This window comes from Sminthopsis crassicaudata, chromosome 2 (assembly GCF_048593235.1).
Source record: "Sminthopsis crassicaudata isolate SCR6 chromosome 2, ASM4859323v1, whole genome shotgun sequence".
Lineage (NCBI taxonomy): Eukaryota > Metazoa > Chordata > Mammalia > Dasyuromorphia > Dasyuridae > Sminthopsis > Sminthopsis crassicaudata.
Window position 1 is genome coordinate 523175008 of NC_133618.1, and position 13275 is coordinate 523188282.

General features: G+C 32.2%; 1 protein-coding gene across 5 annotated transcripts in view; it reads right to left on the reverse strand.

The window, feature by feature from the left end:
• Nucleotides 1-13275, reverse strand: part of DMXL2 (Dmx like 2) — a 140025-nt gene that overhangs the window by 44614 nt on the left and 82136 nt on the right. For all 5 annotated transcript variants that reach the window (XM_074294514.1, XM_074294513.1, XM_074294511.1 and 2 more), the window contains exons 17-22: nucleotides 12742-12966; nucleotides 7779-9458; nucleotides 5488-5598; nucleotides 3031-3200; nucleotides 1468-1565; nucleotides 873-1038 (exon numbers count right to left, since the gene is read on the reverse strand). In XM_074294514.1, the coding sequence (XP_074150615.1) occupies nucleotides 873-1038; nucleotides 1468-1565; nucleotides 3031-3200; nucleotides 5488-5598; nucleotides 7779-9458; nucleotides 12742-12966 (2450 nt within the window). The remainder of the gene's footprint in view (nucleotides 1-872; nucleotides 1039-1467; nucleotides 1566-3030; nucleotides 3201-5487; nucleotides 5599-7778; nucleotides 9459-12741; nucleotides 12967-13275) is intronic.

The following is a 13275-nucleotide window of genomic DNA, read 5'->3' on the forward strand; positions in this document are numbered from 1 at the left end:
TCCAACTACTGTATATCAAAAATTCAAATTGGAATAGTTACATAATTGATCAGAGCAAAGCAGCAGATATTATATTAATATCTGACAGTCTAAAAATTTAACAAGTTAGACCCAAAAAGTAGAAAGCCTGTTTTTAAAAACCAAGATTAATGTAAATAGACAATACAAATCTGTATAATTTTAAATTGAAAACACACACATTTCTAAATTCCCAAGTTAATTCCCAATATAATCATTATCATCAACTATTAAAATATATCAACACAAATAGCACAAGTTACCTTACCAAGTAACTAGTAAAAATATCCTACTTTTTTCTTGCAACAAATTTTGCTAACTTCAGTATCTACAAAACAAGTAAATCTAACCATCATGAGAGTTTTAGCATCTGTGAATTTAACATGCCACTAATCTGGACCTATATCCTTAGTGTTCTCTGGAATATGAAATTTTAAGAACCCCCTGTCCTATTTGGAAACAGATCAATAATTAAGTGGCTGTATAATACTCAAACTACTACAAGTCAAACCAAGAAACCAATAATATCATGTCAGTACTTGGTCTATATTTATTAACAAGTGATGAAATGGAAAAAAACTCAGAAGTCCCATCCCTCCCCCTAGTGTTTTACCAGAGCCCACCAGCCCTTGCCAATGATCTACAAAGGGGCTAAACCAGAAGCTGATCCCAGGTCCTCAAACTCTAAATCCAAAAATCTTCACGCCACAACATGTCTCTTCATAAAAGCACTACTGAACTTCCAAAGCACTATCTACTTTCAAAATGTACATATACAAGGATGGAAAGACCCATTCTATGATCCCTCAGGCTTATGCTCTCTAATCCATCTTTTAAAAATATAGTATTCATACCTCAATGGCATCTTTCAAAGAACCAGCTAATAGAAAAAAGGCTGCCGACTGTTCAAAACGTTGTTTTCCTAATAAGGAAAAGGCATTTTTCAAAGCAGCCTTACGCCACCTATCTTCACTAAAATTATGACTGAAAAACGCAGTCATCTTTTCATCATGTTGTGACCTGCAAACCAAAACAGAGTTTAAACCAAACTATATGCTGTTTCATTCACAATCTTCATTTAAGTCAACAATGAAATTTGGAAAAAAATCTTTGTAAATAAATAATAATTACTTCAGTAAGAAGTATTTAACATCAACCTTTTAGACTTCTCTTTGCTTCCTGACACAGAAAGTCAATATTTTACATTCTTCCTTGTTACCATTCAAAGCATTTTTCTAAGACTAAGACGATCTCATTATGTTTGCACAAAAGTTAAATTTGGGTATAAAAACAGATTTTTAATATCAATCTAAAAATGAGGAAACTGAGAGGAATAAGTGAAATAATCATTCAAGTTCACTTAGCTAGGTAATAGACAAAACTGAATCCCAAACTTGCAAGCCTCACAATTAAAGAAATCTTTCTGCGGATCATGTTACTGTAACTCACCTAAACAGACCCCACACCACTGCTTTCTTCTTCATAGCAAGGTAGAATAATGCAGCATCCAAAGCATCATTGTTCCTCTGAAAAGATGCTTTAGCAACCTGAAGATGAAGTGAAATAAAAATGTTCAATTCTGAAAAAATTTGTTTGCAGAACATTCAAGGACAGGGAAAGAAAGGATAGAATTTTTCATTAAAGTTCCCATTGGCTATCCTTTCTAATTCTTTGCAAAACATTGGTGTTCATCTTTGCAATTCGAGAAACTATACATTAATTTTTTATCTGACTAGTGCTTTATGCTTCTAGAACTTACAAATTTTAATTTATTTTGAAAGAAAAAATGAAAGGAAAAGGAAAATACTTCTAATTATTTGTTCAAAACACATCTTGCTTCTCTCCAGCACATGTCAGTCATGAATTACATTTTATATCCGCATGTCATATATTAAATTCACAGTCTCTTTAAACAAGCAACCTCAAACAACTGAGTATGGCTCTTCCACATTTTTTTAGGGCTTATAAATTCAATTTGTAGGTATTCTATGAATGCAAAGTATTGCAAATACACAATTCTCCATAATATTCTAGGATTTTGCTTCAAAAAACATGATGTAACTAAAATACACAATATTCAAATAAACTCAAAACATGAATAGTCATTAGTGACCCCTCCCCTAATTTTTTACCATAACCATATCACATATGCAAAAATAGCAGAATGGTTTATAAATCATTTGGAAAGGAATAAAGACATTATGAACAACTAATGGGATAACAAAAACAAAAATAGCATAAAAGGAAAAGATGGTTTGTAATCTGTATCCCTGGAAGGCATACCCACATCTATTGGATCACAGACCCTACAATATAACAGTATCATGCATTGTTTCATGCAAGAGGTTTCTGTTCCTGAAATATTTTTGTAAATTTATTAAATGCATTAAAACCCTTCTACTTTTAAAAAATAATTATGTGAAAACCTTGCTTTGAAGTGAAAAATTATTTTATAATATAAATAATTGCCACCTAATTTATACATTGCTGGTCTTCATTTTCAGACAAGTTTTCTTAAAGGCAGACATATATCTTTATATAAAAAGAATTGTATTAATGTATATATAAAAGATTTCCTAAAAATCTTAGCAAAGTTTTAAATTTTCTCTCTCTCCCCTCCTCCCTCTTATCTCTCTCTCTCTTTCTCTGTGTCTCTCTGTGTCTGTTGCGTGCTCTCTTGCTCTCTCTCTCTCTCTCTCTCTCTCTCTCTCTCTCTCTCTCTCTCTCTCTCTCTCTCTCTCTCCCCCCAAAATAGGTAGCCCAGAGATAAATTATGGAATCAAGACAAAAAAAGCCTTTGTTTAAAAAAAAAAAAAGCCAAGTACTTATCTTGTAATATTTTTTCACAATCTCCAAAAGCTTTGAGATAAAATAAAATTCTGAGCTGCCTCCCCCACCCAAGTTCAAATTCTCAATGATATCCATAAATTTCCTTCAGAAATATGAAAATTTTACCTCAAAACAGGCCATTACTCAGTACTATATTTATACTTCTTAAATCAAACAAATTACCTTTTCAATGCACCTTCGAAGTGTGTTAATATTCCTGACCCACCAACCTATCCCCATGGCTCTTAATTCAGACCACTGAGGATCTCCTCGTTGAATAGCAGGAATCATATTAATTAGTTCTTCCTCAGCCTCAGAATGAAAAGCCCAGGCAAAGTGACAAGTAGACACACCTAAAGAAACATCAGACAATATATATTCAAAACTATCATTGATATATAATATTATAGATCTACTTTAAAATGAAAAAATATTTTGTTTCTTTTGGGTTTCTCTTCATTTATTCATTCATTTCAAAACCAGTTCAAATGGGAAGGGAAGATAGTATGCTGTAACTATAAACTTCCTCAATATAAAAATCAGGAGTAAGGAGCCTAGCACAAAAATACCTAGCTTTTCCAAAACTAGAATAAATCTGTTGAATCTTCAAAAAAGTACACACACTAATCATATGGAAGTGAAAATATTTGAATAAGAAGATTAAGAACTATAATAAACCCTTGGCAAACTTTTAAATACTAAAAACTAAACTAAGTTTAAAAAGCACTTACTATGCAATAATTCCAAAAAAGTCTCCTGAGACAGTATAACAAATCATAATTAGCAAGAGTCTTAATAGGTTTAATAACAACATCCTTTTTTTGCTTTTATTTTCACATTTGCTTAATTATATATTGGAATACTTTTGATTTTAGAAGGGAAAATAAAATATATTATAATCAAAAATCAGAAGTAAACTTCTAAGTCTAGTTTTACTCTAGATTTGGATTTTTAAAAAAAGAAACTATTAATCTAAAAGATTTTTAGCTCTGAAAGGCTAAGACAACTGCTTAAAGGATACTTTGAAACTACAAAGTAGGTTCTAATCACTTTCTTCTTCAGAAATCCATCAGAAACTATTAGAATTAATCCACCCAGAAAGAGTAATTAAAAGAAAGAGCTTAGAAACAAAACAAAATCAGGAACAGTTTGGTAACTGTCCATGAGGACTCATTCTAAAGGCAAAGAAAGGGTTTATGACAAACAACTAAGTACAATTCTTCCATCTGTCAGTCAGTCATTACTAACATTTATTTTCAAAATTGTTCTTCAATAGACAGAATTCACACATGGTTAAAAATATTTCAACTAATTATGATTTCATTTTTATTTTCATTTTTAAAAAGTTTTCTAAGGGAAAACTATTTTCTAAGTTGCTACAGTGGATAGAGCACCAGCCTTGAAGTTAGGAGGACCCGAGTTCAAATCTGACCTTAGACACTTAATACTTCCTAGCTGTGTGACCCTGGGCAAGTCACTTAACCCCAATTGCCTCAGGGGGGGGGAAAAGTTTTTAAGTGACCATATGGTTAGTATTAGTATTATGAATAATTAATTTTTATATTTTTAAACATTTTATTCATATTTCCCATGCTAAAAACTGAGACACAGTGATAAATAATCATCTTCATTCAACATAGATTTTTTTTTCTTGAAATTAGATTGTACCAGAAGCACCAAAACAGTGACCCAATTGACCAGCTGAGAAAAATACAAAAAAAATTTTTAGCAAGCAGATCTAATTTTGTAGCTTTTTAAAATTTAAAAGACAATATATGTGACATATATTATATATTTTTTTCAATATTTTGGTCAGTTTCACTATCTTTTTTCCCCTTTCTTTTTCCCCTTCATTCGAAGGACTAGCTGGGAAATATAAATAATGTAAAAACAAGAAAGGATCAATAAAAAGTACTTTTTAAAAAGATGATTTTTAAAATTTTTATATTTCTTAAAACTCTGGCTTATTTGAACAATTCTCAATAGTTGAATTTATGCACAAAAATAACAAATAGTCCTGATTATAGCAATATTCCAATATACAGCATTCTGATATTTTAAAAATTATAATTCAAAAACAAAATTAATCAACACTGTCGATTTTAATTTCCCATTTAATTTAATTTAAATTTTAAAATTCTAAGATTTTTATTTTCAAAAAGAAGATACTATTCAAACCTAAGTCTTTGGGCTCAATGTCTAACTTAGGATTTTACTATAAAATAGGTTCCTCCTCAATTAAAATATAACATCTGAGAACTGATAAAGTAATGTTGAAACTATTTATGTTAAATTTTGTGACATAAGAGTAACTTTAATTGGCAACGCATAAAGTACAAAAAGCAACATGGTTCATATATGCATGAGAATGAAATTATGGTAAAATCTGAAAATGAAAGGTTTTACCATAATTCAAGCCTTTTGAATCTCATGATGAGATACTAGTTGAATTATTTATCTCTTCAAATATAGGACTTGCACTACCAAGCTCCAAGTCTATTAACAACTTGTAAGATTTTTAAGGTCAACAAAACGTACATGCATGAACAAGTATACAACTATAACTACTTTATGTGATTTTAACTATTTCAATAATAACTATTATGAAAAATTAAAATATTTTCAGTCAAAAAGGAATACCTTGATGAAGAAGTTGTACTCGATATAAAGGAGGTAATGATGTTAAAAGGCATGTGTGTAACCTCATTGCCAATAAATATCTCAACCCACATTCATCTAATGTATCTCTTCCTATGAGAGAAGAAAAACATTTTTGAAGAAATAAGCCCAAATTATTATAAATGGTAAGAAATACAAAATCAACACACATCATTAATTTTAAATGGGATAACTGATAACAAAACTTTTGAATATTTCATTTGGTAAACACTTCAAATATATTCCCCCAAACTCCTGACTCTGTTTAACAAAACTAGATTAAGAAAAATGGAAAAATTATGTCTTACAACTTCAAGAAATTAAAGCACACAGTAGGTGACAATAAAGGACTTAATCTTTAAAATCCTGATGGCAACAATATTTCTATTATTACAAAAAAGTTTTTCCCAATAAGTTTAGATGAACCTGAAATAATGCAGATCAAATTAAAATTATTGTCCATAAGCAGTAAATTGCTTATTTCAATTAAAAGCATGATGCCATTGAAGTCAAGATTTGGGATTTGAACATAATAAAAATTAGCTTTACACAGGGAAATATTCTTTACATAGTCAAATATATAAAAAATAGCTATTACACAAATGGCATGTCACTAGTCACAGGAGCAAAAAAGTATGACCGGTTCAGCGCACACTAATCACCACCACTGTAAAGACAAAACTTAGGCATGTTTTACAAATATCAATAGCTTTTGTTTCTCTTGAGAGACAAAACAACAACAACAACAACAACAACCTAAAAATAAGAGGAAAATATGTTGCTCTTATGTGAAAATGGTTTAACTGTTACTTGATTAGTCTTCTTTACAACAGTCTTACTGCAGTTTTAAGCTATTAAAGCTTAACTATTTTAAAGGTACTAAAACTTTTAAATGCACTAAAACTTTCAGGACATCCTACACACTATTTCTGGGCTGGTTACTTGACTACTATACAGTTTTATATCAGAAATTTAAAATATTTCTTTCAGATTTCAATATGCTTAGTTTCTTAAGGAATGACAAAAAGAAAAAAGTGTGTGTGTGTGTGTGTGTGTGTGTGTGTGTGTGTGTGTGTGTGTGTGTGTGTGTGTGTGTGTGTGTGTGTGTAGCAAAAATTTAAGACAATGTGAGTAAGTTTATTCCACTACACATTTTTTTGCATTGAATTAGGGTGGGGGGAAAATAGTACCCTGGGATATCATAGAATCTGAAAAAGAAAAGGCTACAGAGAAGTAAATGACGCTAGGCAATTATATTTTGAAGAGCTTAGTTTGGGTGGTACTGGTAAATAATATACCATTAGTGTCCATTTCTGAAATAAGGAGTAATAAAGTTTGTCATGGAATGAAAAGATTAAATGTAACAAAGAACTTTTTAAGCTATGAGGCACAGAAACATGATGTTTGGATACAGTTGAAGAACCAATTTTTCATGACATTTTGAAGTATGACAAATTATCAGAAACATATTAAGTTTAGGCATGCCTAGAAACAGATGAATAAGTTAACTGATCTCATAAGATCCCTTTTTCTAATTGTATAAGTCTATGATAAAATTTAAAATTGGGCTATTATCAGAAATAGCATCTATATAAATATAAAGAACTAGAACAAGTAAATGGGAGGAGAGTACAGTTAGTCCTTGAAGAACTATGAATCATAAACTGTGTGTACATTTGTCAAAGTATTCCTTCATACAATACTTTTTTAATGCAATTTCTAATCAAAGGTCAGCATCATTTTAGAGGATAATCACTGAACCAAAACTATTCAGTCTTAATATAAAAACAAGCCATAGTATACATAAAAAACATATTTTTCAACACATTCTGGTTAAAGACTCAAGATAAACTAGAAAACAAAGACACCTCAGTCATGACTCCCAATGAAGCTCAAGTTTGTTGATTTCTTTCTGGGGGAAGCAGACTAATTAAACTCCTGTACTAAAAAGATTAATGTTTGACCTACTACTATAGTCTTAGCAAATTATAGTCTTCTATCCTGGGCCACTTTGTAGAGTCACAAAGCCAGTATGTCAGAGTTAAAAGTCGTCTTTATTCAAAAGAGAACTCTTGATAACTATATCAGGCTGACTCTTCCACTAATGAAATTTTAACTTTTATTCATAATAGTAAATTCATTGATGATGTTAAAATCCTAAAGTTGGAATATACAATTCAGTATTTTATTTGCATTTCATAAGTACATTTTTCTAATGGTTAAATTAAGATTTAGTATTTAACAGAAATACTAAAAAAAAAAAAAATACTAACCTGAGTGACTTTTGTCTCTATGTTCATCAAGTTCAGTGCTAGTGGTAGCCACAGTATCAGCCAAAGCTACAAGGAACATCTGCTCCAAACGGGTAAGGCCTGGAAGACTTGAGTGCATAAGATGGCTTGAAAGTACACTGGCATGTTCTTGACCAAAGTAAGCTGGCCCATACTGAGAAAGATTAATTACTTTGGATTTGCTTTCTTTCTTTTCTAGCTCTAAGTCAAGAAAATCATCTGTTGTTATGGCCTGAATCTGGAATAGATCTGAGTACTGGTCTTCTTGTGTGCTCTTAGTAGAATTTTCATAGTCCTGTGATATTTTAGTACTTTCTTCAGAAATTCTGTAAGTTGTATCTTGATCGGCCGCAAGCAGTGCATACAATGGGAGTGGAGGAATAGAATCAATCTCAGTATAATCCCGAGTACCATCCTTGCCTATTGTGACTGTATCCTTTGCAGTACTGCCACTTACACTGATGGTTCGAGAAAGATGCCGCTTAGCTCCTTCTCCAGTCTCAGCATCCCTAACTATTGCAACTTCCCCTGCAATACATTTAACTAAATGAGAGAGGATGGCTTTAGCCCTGCGAACTTTCCCTAAATCCATCAATTCCAATAATTGGGTTGGGTGATACTGTGGAAGAGTTGGAGAAAGTACATGGGCAGCTTCAAATAAGCCGCCATCTTGAACAACAGCCGGTGTAGCAAATACATCATCTGTGATAGCTGTTCCTTCAATTATACTTTTCCTCGAGACCATGCTAGATTTATAAGACACAGGAGGGTCCCCCGTAGATTCCTCAGCATCAGGAGTACCAGTTTCATTGTCTCCAAACTTGACAGCATGTTTCCACTGAGCATAAACATGCATTTCACAGTCCATTCCCACTACCAGTATACCATCTCTTACCCAAGAAAGAGAAACTGGCAATGAAGGTGTGCCATCAACAGAAGATACCAAGTCTATTGATCTTAGAAGAACCCACCTTGACTTTATGCCTTGCTTGATACTCCCACCTAATGGCAAAGTGATCACGGCTATGCCATCTTTGCTGTTTGTCTGCTCTGTCACAATCCCAGAAAGCCGCCCATACATAAAGATGTTAGCACCAACTCCCACGGTGAGTATGTGAGAGCCATCCTCTTTGGAAACCCAGTCCAAATGAACTAAATGCTTGATGTTAGGCATTAGATATCGGTCTTTACTCAAAATGGCTTCTGATTTACTATAGACAAAGAGATTACTATCAACACTAACCCTTGAATCAAGGACACTACCAACCTTAATTAAATCATCAAGATGAACTGTTTGTTCTAAAACCCATTCTGATCCCCCAGTGGATTCACACTCGAATATACACACATGCATCGAGAACTCTTTAGAAACAAAGCCGTTGTGCTGGATAGGCTGCTTGTAGGCCACTGCAAGCCGGCCTGTATAGGAACAACTAACAGCGACTGGTCTTCCTACAATGCTCACTGTGCTGCTGCTGTCTTCTCCTTCATCATTCATCAAAGGCCATTTCCTCCAATGATAGGTTTCCTTCCCATTAGTTCTACCATTTTGTTCTCCTTCTACATGACATTTCCAAAATCGCACTCGGTTATCAGAACAAGTTGTAACCACCAAGTAAGGTGCAAGGCAGACAGGATAAATTGAAGAGGAACTCAGATGACCTAAAAGAAAAATAAAAGTTATAATAGTAACACCATAAATGAGCACACACAGTCAATTCTAACTTGTGACTCTAAAGTCACTGCCAACATTTTTTACATGATAGCTTCACACTGCCTCCTGCTGGTATCCCATAATAATTTTTTTAATATCAATTAAAGTGATCTGTCAGTCTATAAAAATAGAAATGTCATTTATTCTCAAAAATAGGAATTTTCAGAATAATTTGAATATATTGTAGATGATACTGAAAAATGAATCCATCACTTGTAGATTTTAAAAATAATGAGGCAAAAATGACCATCAAGCTTAGCTATTTTTAACAATACAATGATCCAAGACAATTCCAAAGGATTTAACAGCTGAAAAATACTATCCACCTCCAAAAAAAGACTTGATGGAATCTGAATGGGGATCAAAATATGCATGCTATTATTTTTCATTTCATTTCTTTGTGTGTGGTTTTTTTTAATCTGTATTTTCTTTCACAATATGACTAATATGGAAATGTTTTATATGATTGAATATGTATAACCTACAAATTGTTTGTTGTCTTAGAGGTGGGAGTGGGGGGAAGGAAAGAACTTTAAACTCTTATAAAAAGGTGTTAAACACTGTTTTTACATGTAATTGAGGGGAAAATATTTTTAAAACTGTCAAAATCAAATTATTCCCTTTCCCAAATACATCCTTAATAAGAATTGCTTTATCCTTGCCCTATGGTCAAATCTAGTCCAGACTACTTTAATCAGAAACACTTGAAGAACAGTAGGATCACAGGAAATAAAATCATTGATTTGGAACTGAAAGATACCCTTTGCAGCAAACTCTTCTAACCTTTCCCTTTTTAAAGATGAGGAAATTGAGACTCAAAATGATTCAAGGTCATAAAAGTTGATGAAAGCAGCAGGATCTGAACTCAGGTCCTCTGACTTTAAAGTCAGTTCTCTACACTACTGCATGGCTATTCCAGCTCCCACTCCATCCTAAAATTTATACCAATAAATCATTTTCAGATATGTGGGTCTACTCCCATAAGATTCAACTAATTTTTTTCCCCATTCCAAAAGTCCCTTGAACATTAATTTAGTAATAGCCTTTCTTCTATATCCATTAACTGCCTAATCCTCTACCTATCTAGCCCTAAAGCCAATCTAAAAATATTCATTATCTCCTTAAACAAAGAGTTAAAATTAAGGGCTGGAACAAATACTATTAGGCTTTAGCCAAAGTAAAAAAAAAAAAAAAAAAGGTAGGGGGAAGGGGAAGGATCACAATCTCAGACAAAGCAAAAATATATAACACCTAATTAAAAAGTAATCAGGGAAACTATATTTTGCTAAAAGTTACCATAAACAATGAACATAAATTTTTTCATAAATTTCTCTAATAAAGGCCTCATTTCTAAAACATATAGAGAACTGATTCAAATTTACAAAAATAAGAGTTGTTCTCTAAATGATAAAATGGTCAAAGCATATAAACAAGTTTTCAGAAGAAAAAACAAGTTATCTAGTCATATGAAACAAATGTTCTAAATAGTTTTGATTAGAGATTATCAGATTGTCTAACATAACAGAAAAGGAAAATAATAAGCACTAAAGAGAATGAGGGAAAAATAGAGATACTAATGTACTGCTGGTGGAGTTATGAATTGATTCAACCATTCTGGAGAGCCACCTGGAACTATACTCAAAAGGCTATAAAAATAGTGACTATCCTTTTGTTTGAGCAATACTACTACTAAATCTGTACCTCAAAGAGACTTAATTTAAGCCAAAAGAAAAAAACCTAAATGTACAAAAATACTTATAGCAACTCTTTTTTGAGTTGGAATTTGAGGAGATGCTTATCAACTGGGGAATGACTGAACAAACTGTAGCACAGATTTATGACAGAGTACTGTTGTGTTTTGAGTCATGATTGGGGGGGAGGGGAAGAGAGAGGGGGAGGAGAGAGAAGATTTCAGGAAATCATGGCAAAAACTATATAAAACTATGGCAAAGTAAAGATGACAAAGTAATGGCAAGGACGTCCAAATAACTTCAAATAATGATTCCTGTGGCAAAGTGAAGAGAGAAGAACCAGGAGATAATTGAGCAGAGTAATGCAATGTTGTAATGATAATCAATTGTGAAAAACTTGGCTACTCTGATCAATACACTGATCCAAAAGAATTCCAAGGGACTCATGATGAAAAAAAAGCTACCCACTATCCACCTCCAAAGATAAATGAGGAAGTATGAATAAAGTGAATTATAATTTTCTCACTTTATTTTTCTTTTCTTTTTTTCTTTCTTTTCTTTTGCAATTTAGCTAAAATGTAAATATATTTTATATGATTTCACATGTATCATATTGTTTGCATTCTCAGTGAGTAGTGGAGGGGGTGGGAAGGACAGAGATAATTGGGAATTCAAAAATTAAAAAGAAAAACTACATAAAATAAGTAATAATGTTTAAGAGAAATAAAAGTAAAAATAAATTAGATTTAACATTCAAGGAAATTAGACAAAGAGAGATAGACCAAGTGTGAAACGGACCAAGAATGACAATAGCCTGAGAGATTACAGGAGTAAAAGTATAGGAAATGGGGCAGTTAGGTGCTATAGTGGATACAGAACCAGCCCTGAAGTCAGGAGAACCTGAGTTCCAATCTGACCTCAAACACTTAATACTTCCTAGCTGTGTGACCCCAAGCAAGTCACTTAACCCCAATTGCCTCAGTCAAAAAAAAAAAAAAATAGTACAGGAGGCACACATTTTGTGGCAGGGAAAAATGAGATGGTTCCTTATGATAAATTTAGTAGTTGTTAAATGGCATTAACCAGCAATAGATTAATTAGAGATGATTTATCTAATTAAACATATATATATATGTATATATATATATATATATATATATATATATATATATATATATTGCATATTTCTAAGGTGAAAGTCTTACTCTGGCAAAAGAGTAGACATGAAGACACAAATTTAGTTTACATTCTTAAACCAAAAAATATTATCCTGTATTATCATGATCATCCTAATATAAAAAACTAAAAAAAAGTTAGAAGCTCCCATGTTAACCAATTTAGTTTCAGTTAATATAATTCACTTTAGAAAATTACAGTTAAGAAGAGGTAAAAAATATTATCTGGCAAAAGGAAAATACTTCTTTCAATACATCATAAAGCTTTGCAACAATATAACATTATACATAAAGAAACACAAATAATTCCATTTAAATCACCAAAAATCATTATAAAGCAAAATAGTAACAAAAAGCTAAGATACCTGCTGAAGGTGTTGCTCTAATTACTTCAACTCCATCTGGAAGGTCAAGTGGTTGACTATAGACAAGACTAGAACTCAGAATGAGTTTACTAGCAGTCTGTAGATTAGCAATAGATGAAGAATGTGGCATAGAACTTATAGTAGAAGGAGTTTCTGGAGAAGACTCTATGTTCCTTTGCCCAGGCACTGTAAGTAGATTCTCTGATGAAGAAATTTCAGTTTTAGCTTTGAGGGATTAAAAAAAAAAAAATATATATATATATATATATATATATATTAGTTAGATTCACCCCAACATATGAAGCACAGAAACATTTAGCACTCTACCTCCTTTAAATTAAAGTATTTTGGAAAAACAGAGACTTTCAACTATTCCAGATAGTTACAAGAGATAAAAGCTCTTGATTGCCATCTTGATTCAATAATTTGACACTCACATCAATCGCTTTCCTTTTTTCTTCTTTTCTTCTTTCTTTCTTTTTTTAAATTACATCACTGGAGGAAGTCAGTGGCACTGCACTGAGTGTCAGAGGA